Source organism: Dermochelys coriacea, chromosome 24 (assembly GCF_009764565.3).
Source record: "Dermochelys coriacea isolate rDerCor1 chromosome 24, rDerCor1.pri.v4, whole genome shotgun sequence".
In the NCBI taxonomy this organism is placed as follows: Eukaryota; Metazoa; Chordata; order Testudines; family Dermochelyidae; genus Dermochelys; species Dermochelys coriacea.
The window spans coordinates 3745886-3767547 of record NC_050091.1 but is presented as its reverse complement, the minus strand read 5'-3'; the positions used below and the strand labels follow the sequence as shown (position 1 = coordinate 3767547).

The 21662-nt window shown below is 53.0% G+C and overlaps 1 protein-coding gene across 13 annotated transcripts in view; it reads left to right on the top strand.

Moving 5' to 3' along the window:
• Positions 1-496: 496 nt before the first annotated feature.
• Positions 497-21662, top strand: part of LOC119848055 (death-associated protein kinase 2-like) — a 30619-nt gene continuing 9453 nt past the window's right edge. Inside the window, exons 1-6 of one of the 13 annotated variants that reach the window (XM_043501743.1) lie at positions 497-652; positions 2622-2824; positions 8558-9001; positions 17070-17257; positions 19611-19732; positions 20725-20946. In XM_043501743.1, coding sequence (XP_043357678.1) covers positions 8965-9001; positions 17070-17257; positions 19611-19732; positions 20725-20946 — 569 coding nt within the window. In that variant the 5' untranslated portion in view covers positions 497-652; positions 2622-2824; positions 8558-8964. Of the gene's footprint in view, positions 653-2052; positions 2825-8557; positions 9002-10555; positions 10938-17064; positions 17258-18736; positions 18758-19610; positions 19733-20724; positions 20947-21662 lie in introns of those variants that run through there. The other 12 variants (XM_043501742.1, XM_043501747.1, XM_043501744.1 and 9 more) reach the window with 12 other exon arrangements.

Here is a 21662-nt window from a genome sequence, read left to right as displayed (position 1 = left end):
CTCCCCCAAATCCAGGCCAATCCAACTAGGTGTTTTACTATGATCCTGTCTGTGAAAAGTTTCAGAGTAGCAGCCGTGTTAGTCTGTATTCACAAAAAAGAAAAGGAAGACTTGTGGCACCTTAGAGACTAACAAATTTATTTGAGCATAAGCTTTCGTGAGCTACAGCTCACTTCATCGGATGCATTTTTTGTCTGTGAAAAGTCTTCTTCAATCAGACCAGCCAGGAGGGAGGAACAGTCCCATGGGGTGGGGGAGGCCGCCAATCACACTTCGCCAATGGCTCCCATAAGATGGAAACTTTGTCTAAACAGCTCATACTTGGCAGGAAAAGGGGGTTGAGTCGTGAGCCACCGGGAAGCAGAAAAAGGGCAAAATCCTGTAATTTACTTATAAGGAAAAATGTGGCCAACTCAATGCAGGCAACTGCACTGGCTCCCTCTAGTGGGCCAAACGTCTCCCTGCAGCCTAATTAGCCCCTGTGTGTTGCAAATTGAACATTAGAGCCAGGGGAGGAGGATAATGATTATTTTTATTAAAGCAGCTACTAAAGGCTCCAGCTGAGATCAGGGCCCCACTGTGGTGGACGCTGCACAGAGTAAGAGACAGTCCCTGCAGAGAGCTTGACGGTCTCAGTATACAAGAGACAAAGGTACATTTGTAACCCCAGGAAGATCAGGGAAGAGTTCCTCTATGTGTGAATCTGAAGTGAGATTCACGAATGGGTGGGCCCGGCAGCCAAAGGGAAAGCAGTTGCAGATAGAGTGCTTGGGATGGCCAGGATTCATGCTCCCTGGCTGGCTATAATGCGAAGAGAAAGAGATCTTAATTGCATCTCTCGGGCCTGTGGTAGCGAAGGGCACATCAAGTATAGTTGTTTAAACAGATTAGCCATGGCAGCTGAGACTAGATCACCTGCCCATTGGCTTCAGGCATCAACTGGCTCGGGGTGATTCCATGCGCTTCTGCAGATGCATTACTGTTTATAGAGCAATCGTTCCCCGAGATCTGGGTTCTAATCCCAGGCACTTTGCCTCGCTCTCAGTTTCCCCTCTGTGAATGGGGGTAATGCTACTGACCTTCCTTTGTGAACCCTACAAGTTCTATGAATCTGACAGCCAGGCTGGGTATCTGGGGTAACACAAGCTTAATTTCTTTTTTGTTGTGTTTTTTCCCCTTTCCCTGACTTCCTGCAGTTACCCAGCTGGGCATTTCAGGGTCCCTCTGCACAGAAATCTGTCTAGTGAAATCGGTGGAAGCCCTGTGTTGATTACTTTGGTATAACACCTTGTCTACATGAGAAAATTTGATCAGTTACCCCAGCATAACCCTCATGTGCACACACTGTTTCACGTACCAAAGTATTTGTGTTTGTTTAGTTTAAACCTCTTCTTAAGCAACATAAATTGATCTGGGGAAAAAATAATAGCCCATCACTCTCAGCATGCTTTACAAAGGATCTCAGTGTTGGTATTGCCATTGTACAGGTGGGGAAACCGAGGCACCGAGAGGCAAAGTGACTTGCTCAAGGCCATCCAGCAGCAGAGCCAGGAATAGAATGCTGTTCACCTGAGTCGCGGTCCAGTGTGCTATCCACTAGGCCACACTACCTCTCTCTGCCAGATACCGTTATCCCAGAATAAGGGTGGCTTTACCAGTGTTACAATTTCAGTTTAAATTCTCTCTGTAGGTTAACCGGGTGCAATTATCACAGGTGGACAAGACTGCAAGCTTTGTCCCTCATCAATGCCTGGACAGCACCTAGCACTTCATGGATGGGGCTACAAATGCACAATCACGCTGTTGTGGCATGTCTGTGTTGGTGGAATCCCTGCAGTTCCAATGTCCTTTAACCGGCTGGGGGTTCAGTCCCCCTCCCATGTGACATGCACTTTTATTCTACCTTAAGAGTTCTGTCCCTCCTCTTTCTCTTCACACCTCAGCAGCCTCCTAGCCATACCTTGTTTCCCCTCTGGGCATTTTGGTTAGAATATTTTTATCTGTCAAACAGGTTTCCTGTTTGCAATCCCCCAGCTTCTGAGCCACAGAGCAAAGGCAGAGAAAGGGGAAGAGACGCCTTTTTTACAGCTGATTTGCCCTGCTCTCTGAGTTCAGTGAGGGCTAAGCAGAAGGCAGGAGAGCCTGTGGTTCTGGGAACAGCTGGACTCAAATACCCTTGGATTTGCTGTTCCAGCTCCGGGAGAAATCAAGGCACCAGGCAATGCTGCTTCGAGTGACCTTAAGAAACCTGTCCTAGCTTCTGCTTGCTGTAGGCCATGATTTTCCATTGGGAAGGCCTATCTCAGGGTTCTCTCAAGAGAACTTGATGGAAGGATCATATTTTTTTAACTGGTTTTCTCAGGGTCTTGCTCATTTCAGAGTTTGCTGCTGCTGCTGCTTTTTTTTTTTTGTAAAATCCCATAAAAATTTAGGAACTCTCAGTCACTTTATTTGGAGCCTGCTTTGCTGAGTCTGGGGGTGGTAGTTAAATAAAGAGGAGGAGGAGGAGGAAGGAAGGAAACAGCTGGGATTGGTCAATATCGGAGGAAACTGGCCAGAATTCCCCACCAGGAGAGGTGTCAGAGATGATCCGAGCTCTTTCATATATCGCCTCTCAACAGAAAACTAATCGGAGCTGGTTCATCTGAGCTGCCTAAACACTGGGGAGACAAGACGTCTTGCTGTCCAGGAAAATTCTGGAGTGACTCTCCTGTATTGGTTCTGTGTGTGGTGGGATTTCTGGAAAGGAAGCAGTCACAAGCCACCAGGAGGCTAGTTCCAAAGAAACACAAGAGGAGCACAATTACTGTGAGCCAAGAACTTGGTGAGTAAGGATGGATGCAACACAGAGTTTGTTCTCATCCACCCAAAGCAAACAGGTGGTTGGTTGTCTTTGTAATCAGCAGATCCCCAGCCGGTGTAATTCAGCAGGGCTGCAGCCAAGTCAGTGGAGTGATGCTAACTTACAGGAGCGGGGGATCTGGCCTTGCACGGTTTTGCTGCAGTGGGGAAGATCTCAGGGGATGTTCTGAACGGTCAGTGATAAGGTGTGGGAGGTGACCTACCATCTTGTTGTGATCCTTTTAATCTGGCAAGTTTCAGAACAGGGTCTGCAAAATAGTCATAGAAATCGAATCAGGGAAATACAGGGCTGGATGGACCCCAAGAGGTCCCTATCTCCCCCAGCTGAGGCACGAGCATTTACCATTCCATGCACCGAAACTATTTGCCCTTTCCAGAGAAAAAGCAAAGGATGTTTTAACTTGCCTGAATAGAGCAGAATTTTGCAAAGCTGTTGTTTGTTCTCACTCCTGGGCTGCTTTCCCTGCCGCTTGCTAGTGGGACAGGGGGAGAGAGGCATGTCTGGATCAAAGGGTTGAGTCATCTCTTTCTCCACGGCTCCTATCAATTTTGTCAGTCCCCCTCATTCCCCCGCCCCATTTGGGCACCAAGATATTTTGAAAGTGAGATTCCATATTTGGAAATTTACATGGCAAACTGAGCGGCTTATTTTCCTCTTTATTGAATGATGCAAATAATATTTATTTTGTGCAGCTGCTTAGTGGAGATGAGGCTGATTTCAGTAAACAGCTCCTGTGGGTAACAGCAGGGAGTGCTGATTTATTTTTGGATCAGCTACCAGGAGGGGATTCTTATCAATGGGAGCAGATAGGTAGCTGTCACTGGGAACAGTGGCAGATGCTGCAGAAATTTCCTGAGCTTTGCTGGTTGGGTCTGTCTGGAGCAGACAGCTTTGGTTGCTAGCGCTGTTGAGTTAAATTCACAATTCCCTGGCTTGACAGTGATGTGGGTTTTACACAGCTGAAAATAACCCAGCCCCGGGTGTTGACTGGTTTTAAATCCCGTTTGAAGCCTTCTGGAAATCAATGTCTGTGTAGGTTATAAGAAAAGGAGTACTTGTGGCACCTTAGAGACTAACAAATTTATTAGAGCATAAGCTCACTTGAAGTGAGCTGTAGCTCACGAAAGCTTATGCTCTAATAAATTTGTTAGTCTCTAAGGTGCCACAAGTACTCCTTTTCTTTTTGCGAATACAGACTAACACGGCTGCTACTCTGAAACCTGTGTAGGTTATGGAGCCTTTTCTCTTGTAAGTTGCTGTTACTGTTATGCCAGGATATGTTAATGGCCACCAAGCAGACCTTTAATCTAAGACAATCACAAACCTGGTTAAAGCTAAGCAGTCTTCTTCTAGGCTAAAGGGAAGGAGTAACTAAACCCCTTTTACACAGTGAGAGCTGGAAACAATAGAAGCCACCGCCCAAGGCAACGAGCGGCAAGGTCTAATCGAGGTCTAAGTTGTGTGGGCTGAAGGGTTCCCTGACTGCAAAGGCTGGGGCAAGGTGAGTGTTAGGCAAGCTGGGTGTGTGAACAACATATAGCAAGAGAAGCAGTGTCGTGAATGGCACTGAGAGAGAGCAGAGACAGAGCCTCTTAGGCACAGAACGCACTGGAGGGTCAGGCGTGGGGATTACTGAACAAGGAAATTGATGGCTGTTGTTTGTTCCTACTGTGTTCAGGGGCACAAGACTCTGTGCTCATTCTTTGTAAATTAACAGGATTGCCTCGTATCATCTGTTTCTGAATGACCCAGCAAGGCCCTGAATATTGGTTAAATGCTCAGGCTAAAAGAGCAACAGAACCACCTAACGTGTCCAATGCCTTCCCTGAAATGGGTCAGTCTCAGACTGCGTTCTAGCAGGCCAGGTGTCAACATGGCACGTAACTGACCGGCTCTGGCTGGTGGTCTTCTTGGGTCACAGAGACCAAAATCCCCGTTAGCCCTTCGAGGGGATCCCAACAAGGACAGAGCTGAAGAATGTTGGCTGCACAGCTGAAGACCTGGCCCTGCAGGTTTTCAAGGTCTCCTGCTGCTCCAGTGATAGCTAAGAAGCGGTGTAGTGGGCTTCCGGATAGCTGACCTGGCTCTGAAATTGCATCAGATCTGGGTGCTTCCTATTTGGTGGACAGTGCACTGGACTTGGATTCTGTTCTTGGCCCTGTTACTGGCCTGCTGGATAACCGTGGGCAAGTCACGTCTCCTCTCAGTGCCTCAGTTTCCCCATCTGGAAAATGGGGATAAAGATCGTGACTTCCTGTGGATTGTAACAGCAACACCGCACGCCATCCGCAAAACACTGTCAGCCCAGGCAGTGAAAAAACTGCCAGCTCCCCTTCCTCCTCCCCTCATCCTTCTGCAAGCATCATGAACTCATGGCAGTTATCTGGAGCTTGCCTCTGGATCATAAGAATGGCCATGCTTGGTCAGACCAAAGGTCCATCTAGCCCAGTGTCCTGTCTTCTGACAGTGCCAGATGCTTCCAAGGGAATGAACAGAACAGGGCAATTAGCGAGTGATCCATCCCCTGACGTCCAGTCCCACCTTCTGAAAGTCAGAGGCTTAGGACAACCCAGAGCATGGGGTTGCCTCCCTGACCGTCTTGTTCCTCAGTTTCCCTAACATTAGCATGGGGACAGTAACACTCCCCTAGCTCTGTCATTTAATTCATGCTCCACTCTAGAGCAGGTTGAAGGTGCAGGGACAGACTGGAGGCTGGGATGAATGAGGGTAGATATTTATGATTAAAGGCAGCAGGGCTGTGCCAGATTTGGTGATCTGGTTTCAGGTGGGGAGAAGAGGGCAGAACCCCTTTAGTTTTAGGTTCAAAGATCCCACTCGTGCCTCAGAAACAAGCCTGCTGAAAGTTCACATTCAAGTGACGCAGGTTTCCTTTCTGCCTTGATACCTTGCCAGCCCCTATGGCTGTGGTCTCTGAGCCTCCATTCATGCCCTAACCCCCCCAGGAATGTTATTAACCCCCTTTTATATATGGGGAAATTGAGCCTAGAGAAGGCAAGTGACTTGGACAGGGTCAAACGGAGCCAGGAATAGAACCCAGATGTCTTGACTCCCAATCCAGCTCTGCTCCAACCCTGAGCTGAGAATATAACCCAGAAGTCTGCCAGTCCCCTGCTCTAACCACTGGAGAACACTCCCCTCCTCCCACAATTGAGTTTAGGAATCAGGATGCCTGGGTTCTGATCTGTTGCCCTAATCATATTGTCTCCCTTCTAGGCAGGACACCAACACCAGTCTGGGGCCAGTCAGGGAACTGGACAGAGCCGCATGTCCTATGCCAACCTGTCGAGATAACAGCTCCTAGCCTGAAGTGAGATAACTGGAGTATATTATCTGTTTCCATTTAGCCCCTGGCAGAGGGAGCAGCAGCCTGGCCCACTGTTGCCAAGTTCTTCCCATCAAAGTTTCATCCCACTCAGAACACAAACAATGTCTGGAATTTAGCAACCGCAACATATTTTCATGTCAGTAAATATAGCCTAGGGCCACCTCCCCAACCCCTTAATCAAGGGACTGTCCATTGTATTCAGATTTAAAGGGATAGTTCTGAAAAATCTGGATGCTCTCAGCAGCTCTGCTAATGCCCCTCAATGCTGATCCGCAGCCCCCTGCTAGCCCACCCTGGGCTCCCCTCTACCGCTCTGCCAATGCCCCTCAGTACTGACTCCCATCTGCTATTCCAGGCTTCTCCTGGCCAGCCTGCGCCCCCTCATTCCGGCACCCCCTGCTTTGGGAGAATCTGGTCCCGGGATCAAAGCTCTCCTCATTCTGTCATATCTGGATGCTTCTGCTAAGCCCCCTGCGGCAGAATGAGCATCTTCTCTTTAAGAAAAGGAGGACTTGTGACACCTAAGAGACTAACACATTTATTTGAGCATAAGCTTTCATGAGCTACAGCTTTCTGCTCTGGGCAGGGGCTGGGAGCCTGGGCTGGGGGATGCAGCTGATCAGAGAATGGAGGAAACATGGTCCACTGGCTGCTTTGCGACCTTAGGCAAGTCCTTTCCCTGCTCTGTGCCTTGGTTTCCCCCTTCTGGAAAAATGAGGCTAAACCTGATGGACCCCAAAAGGACTTGGTTAGTGTTTGGGAAGCCCTGCGAGAAGCACAGGGCAAAGCAGTGTTTGTGATAGCAACCAACAGATCCTGCTGCTGAAGCCCTGGGATTTTGGCTGCCTCTAGCACCTAGTGCTTTGTCAGAGACCTGTTTTCCCTCCCCGCTGTGTTTCTGGCATGTTGCCTCCTCCCTGCACCCAAAGATTCCCCTTTTCATCTCTTCTTCCTCCAGCCACTTGAGTCATGGGGCTGGATCCTCAGCTAGTGCAAATAACACAGCTCCTCAAGCCCTGATTCTGGTTTGCGCTGGGGCCCCTTTGCCCCTCTCTGGCAGAGCAAGGTGGTCTTGAAGTGAGTGTCACTGGAATTCATGCCGCCAGCTGACAAATGAATGTACGGATGAGAATCAGGCCCTTTGACGTCAATAGAGTGATGCTGATTTGCACCAATTGTGGATTCGGGCCACCGTGTCCTTTTCACTTGAGATAAAACTAGCCATCAATCCTGCCTGCACCACAAGCCCTGCCTGGAGGAAAGGCCAGGGTTGCGTTCTTAGCATTTAGCAGCTCAGTGCCTCCCAACAAGGGCCATTTGTTATCCAGGATCTCAGGGCTTTTGCTGAGCTCCATGCCCGGGGAATTCTGCGGGCAATCAGCCAGGTGTTTTCTTTTCCTGTTAGGAGAAGACCCTGCCCTTGAACAGGCAGCTGAACTACCTTGAACTTTCTGTTTACCCAGGGCCTTGTGTGTGCTCAGCAGGGTAGGGGTGTTTAGCAGTGTGGCCTGGGGGACAGAGCACTGGGTGAGCCCTCTAGGTGCTTCTGGAACAGAAACAATCGTTTTTGGCCCAGGGTCATACAGCAAGTCAGGGGTAGGGCTGGGAACAGACCCCAGGAATCCTCTGCTCTACCCACTAGCCCATGCTGTCTCATGTAGACAAGAGCCAGACCTGGCAGAATGGTGGGGGAAGGAGATCCTTTAAAAAAGATCATTCTCGATTTTCCTTTTGTGTGTGAAATCTTTCCTTTTTTCTTTCGGAGCTCGGGAGGAATCAAGAATGGAGGCAGGGGAAAGTTGGGTCGAATGTAGTAAATAGTTTTGGCTGGGGGATGGGGTGGGAAATGAGAGGTCGAAATGGATTCACTTTGTGTCAGAAAGACAGGAATTTACCTTCGCTTTGATTTTAAAAACTATTAAACCCATTAAAAAAAATAAAACCCTCCACTAAAGTAAACAAAAACTATTCAGTTTGGGTGGTTCAGAACCAGGCTTTTCCGAATTGGCCACTGAACTGAAGACTTTTTGATTCACCCGGCCCCAGCCAAGCATCAGAAATGGTTATGGGAGTGGAGAGATGGAGCCTGATGCTCTGTTATCTCGGAGTCTCTTGGAGTAACTTGCTATTGGTTCTTTCTTGCCTTGTTGTTTCCCTGAGCCTCAGATACGTCCCCTAGACTGAATGTGTGTTGCTCGTTGCAGAACAGGGCAGTCCAAACTAATAACCTGCTGCAATTCCTGGCCGGGTCAGTAGGGGGTGTGTATGCCGGAGGGGGTATTACAGGCAGCTGGCTGCATTAGGGTTACTCCAATTTGCCCTAATCTAATCTCAAACCGGTTTTGCAGCCTCCCCCCTCCACAGGAGCCAGGCAGGGGAAGGGCGAGCAGGAACCAATTACTCGAGAATACAGAAGTCCTGCCAGTCACCTCCAGCCCTCGGAAGGGGAAGTGAGCGCGGCGGCCCGGGCGGGGGAGCAGTGCTGGGACGTTCGTCAGGCTACGGTTTGCAGAGAAGGCTAAGGCTCCTGGGGCCCGGCCTGTGTCTCGCCCCTGCCTCTGAGAGAGGGCCCTAAATCGGCATTCAGACTCCCCAAGTGTAACATGGACCTCAGCCTAAGCACCTCAAACTCAGCTCTCCCTGCAGGACCTCCTCTGTCCCTGGCCTGAGTTCCCTCTCCCTTCATCAGCCCCGGCCTTTCTCCAGTCGTGGGGGGCTGCCCGCTCCCCAGAAGCTTTGGACAGGATCCTGATCAATGCAAGGGCCCTGCCTCTTGTCCACCCCCCCGCAAGGTGGGGGCCTCTCTCCATAGGGGGCTGGCAGTCAGCAGGCCAGATAGCTGCCCCATGGATCCCAAAGCGCCTATGTTTGTCTTGCTGCCTTGCTGAGGGCTGATTCCAGGCGCTGTGAGGGCCGTTGTTGAGGAGGGAAGTTGGGGGTGGTGGGGTTGTGTTGTGTAAGGGAGAGCCGGTGGGGATCCAGAGAGGTTTTTGGGGGTTTCCTGCTCTTCCCATCTCCCCCCCCCCCCCGCCATGGTTGAACAGCTGGGCCATGATCCAGCATCGGGGCTCCCTGCCCTGCTGGGACCAGTTCCTGGAGAGGGCAGAGGATCAGAGCAACCCCAAGCTGCCCACAATCCCTGGCTTTAAATAACTCTCCACTCCCACCAGCCCCCTCCCCAAGCTCTTAGAGCTGGGCCTTGAGGCTTCTCTCCAACCAGCCCCCGAGGCCCAGTGGGTTTCAGGAGTGGGGTGGGGTTGGGGGGAATCTCCTGGTTGCGGTTAAATTATTTCCCCCCACCATCTTCCCCACGCTGGTCATTTCCTGCTTTAAACCTCCAGTTGAAATCCTCTCTTCCTTTTCCCACAAGCAGGAGCTTTTCCCCCCTACCCCAGAGTGAGGCAGTGGGGCTGCCCCTTGGTGCAAGCAGTCGGCTGTCACTGGCTCTGCAGTGGTCCTAGGAGAGGGGTCTGCTTTATAGCATGGGGAGTGGGGAGAAAGAATCTTAAGGGTTCTTCCTGCCCCAGTTCAGCCCCCACCCAAATTTAACCCTAACGTCACTCTCCCCTCCCCCCAACGGGCGCTAGGTGCTGTACAAACACAGAACAGACAAGCAGCTTCCAGGCTGAGCCCTCCTTGGGCATGCTGTGCTTGGAACTGGGGGTGGGGGGGATCCAAGGGTCTTTCCCATTTCTGGCCCTAGGTCACAGTAAGGGAGAGGTAGTGGGGAAGAGTGGCTAGGGTCCCCCTCCCCCCATGACCCTCAGGAGACCTGGAGTGACCTGACCTTGGGACTGTACCTTCCCCTGAGTTCACCCCTCCCACGTGTTCTCTGTCAGTCTCGCCTGGAAGCTCTTGGGGCCAGGAGTGTGTCACCCCCAGGGCTGCCATGGGGGGGGGGTGTTGTTTGTGTGTCTCTGGTTTCTATTGTACTAGGACTGGAACCTACCCAGCATCAGCCCTTCCCTCCAGCCACAGCCGGTCCTGGGCAGATCAGCTGCCTCATGGATCATTTTTTAAAAATCCTCTATTAAAAACCAGGGGCACAATTTACACTCCCAATGGCCAGCCGGCCCCCTTCCCCCGGGGCCAATGGGCACTGGCTGAGGCCCTGGCAGCAGGGCCAGGGGGTGTGAGCTCCCCTAGAAGTGTGGGGGTGGGGGGTTGTCCCCCGGGGACAGGCCGGGGGGGGGGGGGCTGCCCTTGTGCAGCGAGGGCAGGCCAGCCAGAGCCCCACCACCCTCCCGGGCAGGATTTTCACGCTCCAGACTGGGAGTTAAAATTTTCAGAGGATCCCTCGCTGCGGCCCCACCTCCCCCTTTGGGACTTTACCCCCCCGCGAGGCGGCAGGTGAGCGGCAGCCTGGGGTTGCAGGTGCGTTGGGAGCCGGGGCGGGAGGGGCCAGCCAGCCCGCCCCCCACCCCCGGGGAGTTTTACGCCTCGCTGCGCCGGGAGCACTTTCTCCAGGCTCCCTGCCCGGCCATGGCATGGCTTTAAGGGGCCCCACCGGGGTCCTGCCCCGCACATGGGGGGGACAGTGCCTGGCTGGTCCTGGCTCTGGAGCGGCTCCTCCTCCTCCTCCTCCTCAATGGGTCCTGCAAATGTCTGTCTGTCTGTCTGTCCGATCCAGGAGCCATGGACCCAAACTGCAAACCCTGCCTAGGACGGAAACCACCTCTAGCCCGGGGGGTGGCTGCTCCCCCCTGTGCCCCTAGTTCCAGCAGCTGTGTAAGTGTGTGTGTTGTGCACCACTGCAGTGGTGTGTGCTACGATTTGTAGTGGGGCGTGCGGGGTCACAGTGGCAGGGGGGTGTGTGTGCTAGGAAGGGGTGTGTAGATAGAAGGGTTTGTAGTGTTGTGTGTTGGAGGGTGATGTGCATGATGCGGAAGGGGTGTGTGTGAGATCTTTGCAACGTTGTGTGTATGATGCGGAAGGGGGAGGGAGTGTTGTTGGTTGTTGTTGTGTCAATAGAATTGGCCGGGGTGGGCGCATGCTGGGAAGCGGGTTGTATATAATCTATGGTGTTGTGTGTTTGCTGGGAAAGGTGTGTGTGTGTGTGTGTATAGAACTTGCAGTGGTGGGCGCATCATAGAGAGGGATGTGTGGCGTGTACTGGAAGCATTGTGTGTATGCTGGGAAAGGGGGTGTGTGTATGTAGAATTTACGGGGTGTGTGTGCTAGGAAAGGGTGTGTGTATGTAACACTTTGTGCTGTTGTGTGCAGGGAGCGTTGTGTGTTGCCTGGGAAAGTTGTCCTTGATCTTTGCAGCAGCCTGGAGGTGCAGGGGAAGGAGAAGTGTGTGTTGCAGAGGGGGACATGCAGAGGCGGGGGGGGGTGGCTTGTGGAAAGTGTATGCATAGATCAGCGCTGGGTTGTGTATAATCCAGTGATACTGTGTGTGTGTGTGTGTGTGTGTGTTACAGAGGCATGGGGGGGGTGGAGATGTCAGAGGATTCCCCAATTAGTTCAAGTCCATTGATCCAATACCCTGCCACCCCGTGCCCCCTTTAACCACAGCTCCACTCTCCTACAGATTCCCCACGTAGAAGTATCCCTGCATGGCATCTTCCTGCTGAAGCACCACCCTGTGCTGTTCCCACCCTGCAGTGCTTGGGTACAGGGCAGTTGCACATGGTCCCATTGGGTAGGAAGAGCAGCTCTGAGTGGGGCAGCAGAATGGGGGCTCCAGGGAGCAGGGTCTAAACCCAGCAAGATGGGGAATCTCCCACCCCTTGGAGCTGTGACATAATTGATCCCAGGGCATCCGTTTTTGGTTAAGGCACCTCCCCAGTGCAAGGACAGAGCGGGGCTGAGAGGCAGAGCAAAGCAGAGGAATTATGGCCTAGCAGTTAGTGTGTGTGTGTTTGGGGGGGGGGGGGGGCGGCTTTGGCATTAGAGGGTCAATTCCCACCTCTGCCACAGACTCTGTGTGCGACCTGGGGCATGTCACTTTGCTTTTCAGTGCCTCGATTTCCCCGTCTGTGACCTGGCCCTGCCTTGCAGCAGTGCTGGGGGGATAGATATGCTAACAATTGTTTTTTGTTTTGCCAAAAAACTGAACAAATGTTTGTTTTTTCAACAATTGTAAAATTTCAGCCCATAATCCAACATTTTTGAGGGTTTGGCTGGAAATTGTATTGGTTTTTCAACTAACCTGTGCACTCGGGATGCTCGGATGTTCTGCCTAGCCTCGTATCTCCTCTCTAGAAGTGAGTGGGTGCCTCAGGGGCAGGTGTAACTCTCCGCAGATGGCGTGAGATTGTGCAGTGCTGTGTTGTAAGAACAGAGATTTCTTCCTGACTGGTAGCTCATGCCCTGAAGCATCTGTATTGTTGAGATCTGGTGGTTCTTTTTAATATGAAACAAAACTCTGCTGGGTTGTCCCTTTATAGTGCTGCTAGCAGTGATCCAGAGTGCTGACCTCTTGGCTTCTGTCACTTTTCACCATGACCTCAGAGAGGGTCCATCTATACCCCAGGTGCAACAGTGCCGGGAGAACTAATTTTGTTTTGCAGTGTAGATTGGCTCTTGCCATGTCGTATAAATTGCATTAAGTCCTTGGACTCCTCCCAGCCCGTGCCAGGCGGAGACCTCTGCTTTATGCTGCAAGGTCAGTCTGTTCCAAGTCCTCTGGGTTTGTAATACACACAGGGCAGCAGTGAGATGCTGGCATAGTTACCCAGCCACTCGCTGCCTGGAGCCATCCATAACTGTGTGGTCACCCAGTCCCACTGGTGATCATAGAACTTTTCTGCAGCCCCTAGAGCAATTGCCAGCCTAAGTATTGAACATAAAATAACTTGGGCACTTTTGAATGTTGCTTAGAAGGTGGAGACAAGGACAAAGAACTGAAACTGACTTCCTCTGGGTCACACACTGGGCTGGACTCAGGAGGCTTGAGCTTTACCCCAGCTCTTCCACTGGTCTGCTGGGTGACCAGTCGCTTGCCCACTCTATGCCTCAGTTTCCCCATCTATAAATTGGGGATAGTGGATGCTGCCCTCCTTTGTAAAGCGCTGTGAGATCTGCTGATGAGGAGTGCTGGCATAAGAGCTGGATTTTATGATGATTGTTCTTTGACCAGGCTCCTAGAAAGCATTTAGGCAATCCTCTGTAGGAGAAACCTGACCCCGCCTGTCCCCAGAGAGGAAGCAGGCAGATGCCAATTAAGCAGGGGCTGCAGAGCAGCCAAACGTGTCACCCTCTCAGAGCATTCACGTGGCGTGCAGCTATGTGTGAGAGCCCAGGGGACTGGCACTACACAAGGGAGATGCTGATCGGCCAGCACGGGGTAGCATCTTTTGTTCTTGCATCTGACCTGTCTCAGGACTATCAAGCTAAGCAGGTGTTGGCTGGCCAGGTCTTGTATGGAGACTGCTGTGAATATCACCACATGGTATATGTGCATTTTCCCCTCTGAATCAGTGCTGGAGGGTGCTGTGGAGTGGGTTGGATGACCCCCTCTGAGGTACTTTTGAGCTTTCTGCCCTCTATTGGATGCCATCTGCTCAGCGGAGTGTCATAAGCACTATACAGCTAGCAGGAATCCTCCTTTAATGCAGTGGCCCATGCTTTTTGGATCAGGAGGATCCAAGTTCTGTCCGCAGCATTACCAGGGAGCTCTGGTGGACAACAGCGGATGGAATCACATATATGACAGATGCAGGGATAATTTCCTCCATAAATCGTTGGGGTCTTTTGTCCATGAAGTTATAGGTGCCTATCCATCTGCTGAAGTAGATTTAGGAGGCAGATGCTGCTGTTCGTGATGCCGATAAGGCCTGAACTATTAGACCCAGAAGAACAATGAGAATCTAACGTTTTCATTTCACTCTGTGTGGGCAGCACCGGTCAGTTTCACTTCCTCTCTAGTCACTTTCACTTTCGGGATTAGCAAATGCTAGCCACAAGCACTTGTGCTCCAGGGTTATGAGAATCATGACATTTTGATATCGCGTGCTTTTTTTGATGGTGCGGGGGAGGGTTCTCTATTGGGAACTCCTTGCTCAAACGACACCACATTTGGGCCATTGATCCTTCCCCAGACCTTTGAGGTACAGTGATGTTGAAGACCATCCAAGTCAGCATGTGAATTTAAGAGCACTTAGAAAAACCGGCCGTTGACTGGTAAGTGATTCTCAGCCTTACCTACAGCAGAGCTGCTCCTCTGCTATTGTCCGGAGGGTTCTCGCTGCTTGTGTCCGAATACTTTTGAGTAACTGGGCCCAGGTTTGGATAGGAGACCTGGCGGTCGATCAGCGTCTGGTGCCAAAAAGCTTTTGCAGCTAGGCTGAGGCTTGGCTAGAACCTGCCCTTCCATACACTGTCTTAACCCCAGTTAATTTCAGGGGAGCTAATCCTGGTTTACCCCAGTATAAGAAAAGGGATGCTCCAATCCAAGTGCCTGGGGTTGCTGAACAAGCTGCTGAACTGCTGCAGGAGGTAGATAACATTTGGCTCTGTATAGCTGCTTTGTTTGCATAGATCTCCAAAGCACCAAGCCAGTCTCGTCACCCTGTTCTCCAGATGGGGGGAAACAAGGCACAGAGATGGCAAGTGACTTGCCTGAGGTCACCCAGGAGGTCAGTGTTGGAGGTGAGTCCCAGCCCATTGTCCACTCCACTGGATGAAGGGGAGGGCACCCTAGGGTTTGCTCAGTGGTGTTTCATTGTTTCCAACACCCCAACCCCACCCCCGGAGCATGGGAAGAGTCCATAGCTACCAGACTTGGCTGTGAGGCTGTCTGCTGTCTGTGGTTCCTGATCGGGGCCTGGGAAACACAGACACTGATGAGGTGTTAGGAGAAGCAGAAATAAATAAACCACCCGAAGGTTTCAACAAGGTGCATGGAGGGTTGTGTCACCAGTGTCAATGGAGTGAGGGCTGGGTGTGGGGCCACAGGGCTCAGCTGCCTGACTGTGTTGACGCACCGGATTTATGGACCTGTCACCAGAGCGCCAAGCCCTGTTAACATCAGTAAGTTTAGCTTCCCCTTATAGAAATGGGGAAACTGAGCAAGGAGGGAAAGGGACTCCCCCCAAATTGTCACCAGTAGAGTTGGGAAGAAACCCAGGAGTCCTGACTCGCAGCCCCACCCCCCCATCTCTAACCGCTAGACCCCACTCCCCTTCCAGAGCTGGGAATGGAATCCAGGAGTCCTATCTGTTGCCTTAGGCACTTTGCCATTCCCGAGAGGAAGGTTGGCCATCAGCTGGTTAGAGGTCGCAATACCAGGCGGTAGCAGGTCACGTGGGAAAGGTGCCACGTGGGGCTGTAATTAGCATAAGGGTGTGTGTGTGGGGGGGGTGGCAAGGCATTGTAGCATTGTGATCTCTGGGGCAGGGGCAAGCAGGCTGTTTGTTTCCTCCTAAACATCCCTGGTTCCCTGTGTCTCTGTCCTATCTCCCTGGCTCTGGGATTCAGGATGCATTAGGGACGGGATCCTCTGGCAGGCCCCACCGAGGAGTGGAGCTTGGATACTTGGCAGGTTGTGGTCTCTGCTGTTCTGTTCGAGTTTATCGTCCAGCTGATCTGGAAAATATTTGAAACCTGCTGGCTTGTAATTTCAGGGGAAGAAATCTATTTAAAAATCAATCCCAGAGCCAATGGCTCGTCCCATTTCCAAATGTTTCCCCCCAGGCCCTCCCCCAGCAGGAGCCATGATTCACCTCACCTGGGGCCCTTCACCAGAGGGATTCAAAACAAGAGTGTAATTGCTGTCACGAAAACTGCACAGGGGGTGACTTCTCTGGGGTGGGTGCTGCATGCACCCTGCGCAGTGGGCGAGCAGGGGGTGGGGGACTGATCCTCTGTTTCTGCCCTTGGGGTGGGGATTAAGGACTTTGTGCTCTCTGTAGTCTCAGACTATGTGGGCCCTTCCCAGTTCCTGGGGCCATTTAGCGCAACCTTAGGGCTGCTCTAGTTTATGCCCTGTTCCCTGTGGGTCCTGGGAAGCAGAGGATACCCATAGTGCAGGGCAGTGGAGCTGGGAGCAGGATCCTTCAGCCAGCTCCATGCTGCCTGGGGAGCCCCTGTACAGGAGGATTCTCAGCCCCCCCCCTTCTGCTGCCAGAGTGGCCTGGGGGGAGCCTTAGCAGCTCCAACATACCTCGGATTGATTCCTTCCCCTATGTCAGCGCCCCCATTCAGTCAGACCCCTCCAGCAGCTTCACTGGGCTTTAAATCTGGTGACTTTTCCCTCTGGGAAGTTGTAAAAGGGGCTTTAATGCAACTGAGACTCCGGCCCCACTGAGCTCAGGGCAGCGATCAGTCAGAGGAGAAGTCCCATTGGAAGATCCAAGGGTGGAGAGGGGGAGCTGCCCCCCTCTCCAAGGATTTTAATTCCTTCTCCCCCACTGACTAAATTCCTCAGCAGCTCAGCTGTGATCCGGCAGAGTAATCTCCTTTGTAATCGCTCTCCAGGGTCTCCCTGGGCTTTGCTTTCCGGCCGTCTTGTTGTGCGTTGAGTCTCTGTCTTGTCTCCGCTTCTGATTTCGTTTCACGTGGGCCCCCTCCGTAGCCTGGGGGGCCTGGAGAGGAGCCGGGGGAGCGAAGGGTTAAAGGGCACCCGGCCTTCCAGAGTGGGAGTGAAGGTCACAGGTGAAATGAGTTTCCGTGGCCTCGGCTGGAGATGTGGACCCAGGCGGTGGGTTATTTGGTGGTGTGTGTTCAGGGTTGGGATTGAGGGACATCAGCAGAGTGTGTGTGTTTGTTCGTTCAGGGTTTGGATAGAAGCGGGAGCTGCGGGTTGGGATTAAGGGGCATTAGAAGAGCTGGGGGGACCTCAGGGCTGGGTGGGTGGGGGCTGTGGGTCAGGCTTGAGGGGTATTCGCATCCCCATGTTCTGCTTTTCTCTGGCAGGTGACCCTAAACGCCACTGCTCACAGCCAGGCTCAGTCCATGCTGGCAGGGCTGGGCCCCGCCCTCAGCACCACGTCTCTTCCCAGCTAACCCATGCCCTTCGTTTGTCTTTGCAGCTGATGGCTGAGGATGGTGGGGTCGTGGGCCTTGCTAATGGGGGGGCCGGGAGCCCCTCCGACACCATCAAGGTGAGAGTTGACCCTGGTGATTGGTGGCTGGGATCTGCTCTCTCCTTGGGTCATTGAGGGGCCAGGGGTCCTGGCTTGGGTGCATGATGCTCCGGAAACCTGTTCTGGCTGTTCCAGCTGAGCTTTCTCCCCCCCCCCCCCCGTTTTCCCATCTGGGGATGTCAGGGTAGTGGTGGGGTCTCTTTTGTTCTCATCTCCTGGGAACAGCCCTTTGCCAGAAACCATTCAGTCCTGCAGAGCTCTGGGACCCAGTAATCTCCTGTGGCAGCAAGTTCCAACAGTTAACTTTGCATTTTTTAAAAAGTTTGCTTTTAAATGTATCTGACGTGCCTATCTGGGCCCTATTACTGCAGCATCTGAGCACCTCCCAATCATTAATGTATATAGTCTTGAGGCAGGGCAACCATTCCCAGTGTATAGGTGGGGAAACTGAGGCATAGCAGCTAAGTGATTCAGCCAAGGTCCCACAGAGTCTGTGGCAGAGTAAGGAGTTGAACCCAGGTCTCCCAAGCCCCTGTTTAGTTGCCTAGCCACTGGACTAACTTGTCTTGGCGGCCTTTTGCCTCTATCAACTTTCCTTCAGTCCCTGCAGCCCAGCTCCTGGCTCACCCCTCTGTGGACCAGCTTGTTGGCTCTAATGAGGCTCGCCAGGGAGGCTGCTAAGGGGCAAGGTCTGGTGAATAGTGCTGCACTGTTCTATAATCGGGGATTAATGGTGCATGGCTTTGTATCCAGGTGAGAGCGGGGTGGTCTGGTGCCTTAAACCCATGCAGCGGAGAAGGCAGCTGGTAGCAGAAGGTTCTCTTATCTGCCAGGTGGCGGCAGAACAAGTGGCTGGAAATTGACCCAAAGTGGAAGTAAGGGGCAAATTTCTAATGCTGGCTTAGCCTCCTCACGGACGTGGTGGATTCTCCGTCATGAGGAGTCGGTGACTTCCAAGCCTTTGCCATCTGAGGGCAGCAGGGTGGCTTGGGCTGCTCTTCTCTGTTCAGTTGTGCCCCATGCAATGGGCAGGAGCTAACTGGCTCCTGGTTGGCAGCCTCGACAGAGGGGCCAAGAGATTGAATGAGCTGCAGAGCCTGAACTCGCCTAGAGAGTGAGGTGAACACGCAATTCTTCCCGTGCTGTTGTGCCTCGCCCCAGAGCTGGCTGCGTTTTGGTGCTAAGGGAATGATCCCAGTGTGGTGTTGCAGTGTGCCATTTTGCCACAACTCACCCCAGAGCTGGTTGCTTTTCAGTGGCAGGTGAATGATCCCTGCACAGTGTTGTGGTGCGCTATTCAACTGCCATGCCTCACCCCAGAACGGGCTGCATTTCAATGCTTGGTGAATGATCCCTGTGCGGCAGTGTGATGTGCTGTTCAACAACTGTTGTGCCCCACCCCAGAAGTCGCTGCACTGCAATCATCCCATATACTGGTTACCACTGAAGAGTTGATATTTGCCAGTAGAGACCACAGTGCTGCCCTATCCTAAGTCCTGTGGGGAGCGTAGCATGGAGGTACCCGTGGGGGCGAACTGTCAGCGCTTTCTAACGTCACTCACTGTGTGAGGAATTCTTCTAGCTCCTCAGAGCTCTCAGTCTTTGATGCCCCATTTGGATGGAAGACGTTGTGTAGCTGCAGCCTGCTGGTGTGGAGAGAGGCGTGCCGGCCGAGGATGGCGTGTGGGAATGCGGGCCTGCCAGAGGAGTCTCCTCTTGGGGATCCTAGCTGGGCCCCTCTCCCCAGCTCTTATTCCCCAGGCGTGATCCGTGTGACAAAGTGATCCCACCTGTGAACCTGTTGTGTTACTGTAGCAATGCAGGGCGGGAAACCCCTGCTGTTCCTCAGTGTACCTTAAAGGTGCGGCACCCCCACCATGACTGTGGCAGGGCTGATGGTAATCTCTGTAATGGGGGCTTTGCCCCCTCCCATCCAAGGGTCCCAAAGAGCCCTACAAACATTCACTCAGTTTCAGCCAGGAGACCACCCTGCTGCCAGTATCCCCCTCCCCATAGGGAAGTGGGTAGGGAAGTGATTTGCCTAGTGGCATGCAGGGAGTCAGTAGCAGAGCCAGGAAAGAACCCAGGAGTCCTGGCTCCTGATTCTCAGCCTGCTCAGCCTTAAACACACAGCCAGGGTAAGAGAGCTGCCCCTGGGGGCTGGTACTGAATTTCTGTACCCCTTCGTGGCTGGCTCAGTACGGATTGAACCGGTGACCTTCTGCAGCAAGTACAGGGCTCTCCACCCACTGAGCTAAAGGAAGGGCTCCTCCTGCAGTGAGCAGCTGCCTCAGCCACCCCCAGGGGAGCCATAGGCCTACTGGCTAAGCCGGGGGGTTGCATTCAACCTCTTCTCTGTTGCCTTCTGCAGGAGACCAGCTGGCCAGAGGACGATGAGGTCTTTGTGACGGAGCTGCTGAGCCCCACTGTCATGGCCACATTCAGGCCCGGCAGCGTGGAGGAGCTGTACGAGCTGCTGGAGAAGCTGGGCAGGTGAGGCACTGCAGGCTGGGCCGTCCCAGGGGAGGATGTTGCCAGGGTGGCTGCGCTGCATCTGGGCTAGTTCCTGGTCCGGCGCCACCCGGCACCCTTTGCACACGCGCCCCGTTGCGGGGGTGGTGGGAGGTACAGCTGGGCACCTGGACGGGGCTCTGCGGGTGATGGGGAGAGCTCAGGTCACTCCGTCTTTCTTCCTGTGGACGTGTCTCTCTCGCACACGCAGACTGAGGGTGCTAAGGACGGGGTCTCTCCCCCCAGCTTGGAGCAGAACAACTACGGCAGGAAACTCCTCTTCGTCTCCCTCCCACCCTTGTCAGATCCACCCCCACAGGAAACCCCCCCCACCAGCTCGGGGCCTGTTGGCTCGCAGGCTCAGACTTTCCCTTCGGACCTTCTCTAGACAGGTTCCTCTGCGACCCGAGCAGCTAAAAGGGTCAAATGGCCTCACAAGGGTTTGCTCGAAATGAGCCAGCATCAGCAATTGCCTAAAGCACCTTCTCTAGCCCCTAGGCTCTCCTTCCGTCCCACGGCTGCAAATAGAACCCAGGAGTCCTGGCTCTTCCCCTTCTCTTCCCTTCCCTCACTGGGGATAGAACCCAGGAGTCTCATAGACTTTAAGGTCAGAAGGGACCATTATAATCATCTAGTCTGACTTCTTGCACAACGCAGGCCCCAGAATCTCACCCACCCACTCCTGTAACAAACCCCTGCCCTATGTCTGAGCTTCTGAAGTCCTCAACTCGTGGTTTAAAGACTTCAAGGTGCAGAGAATCCTGCAGCAAGTGATCCATGCCCCATGCTGCAGAGGAAGGCAAAAACCCCGCCAGGGCCTCTGCCAATCTGCCCTGGAGGAAAATTCCTTCCCGACCCCAAATATGGTGATTAGCTAAACCCTGAGCATGTGGGCAAGAGTCAGTCCCCCCCCCCCCCCCGCTCTGACTGCTCCAGCCCCCCCACCAGGGTGTCTCTCCACCTTGTCCCCACAGCGGGCACTTCGGGGTGGTGAAGCGCTGCCGGAAGCGGAGCACGGGAACTTTCTACGCCGCCAAGTTCGTGAAGATGCGCAAGTGCAAGGGCAGCCGGCTGGGGCTGAACCGCGAGCAGGTGGAGCGGGAGGTCAGCATCCTGCAGCAGCTGGAGCACCCCAACATCCTGCGTTTGCACGACCTCTTCGCCAGCAAGGCCGAGATGGTGCTGATCCTGGAGCTGTGAGTGGGTGGGGTGGGGTGGGGGGCAGGGCACGTGGGCTCCCTCTCACCCCACTGTAATAATGCTCCGTGTTTATAGTGCGCCTCGCCCCCTCCCTGCTGGGGGGGATCATCCCCATTGCATCCATGGGGAAACTGAGGCACAGAGACACTGACAAGACTTTCACCAAGGTCATTCAGTGACACAGCTGGGAAAGAACCAAGGAATCCTGGCTGCCAGTCCCCACTGCTCTAACCACCAGCTCTCACTCTGCCTGACTGGAAACAGCTGCTCCAGTCCACAAGTGTGTCGTACCTGGGCTCTGAGCTCTGTGCCAGCTCCCTGTGGGTGAGTCAAGGTGTCTGTGCTGAATTTCGAAGCCCCAGATGGCACAAGATTGCTTAGATCTGCCCCGCACGCAGCAGCTCCAGTCCCCTGGAATGGATTCCTGGCCCTGAGTGCTCTGGGATGGGCAGCTGAGGGTTTGAAATCCTGAGCTCTCTCCTGTGGATGGTGCCTCTCTGGTGTGAGGACCATGGATTTGACTTCATGTCTGCTTAGCTCTTTGAGCTTGAGTGGATGAAATATATATATATATATATATATATATATATATATATATATATATATATATATATATATATATATATATATATTTTTCATCCAGGCAAATCTCGTTTAGATCCTGCAGTTAATGGGCCTGATTCTCCATTGGCCTGCACCTTGTGCTGGCAAA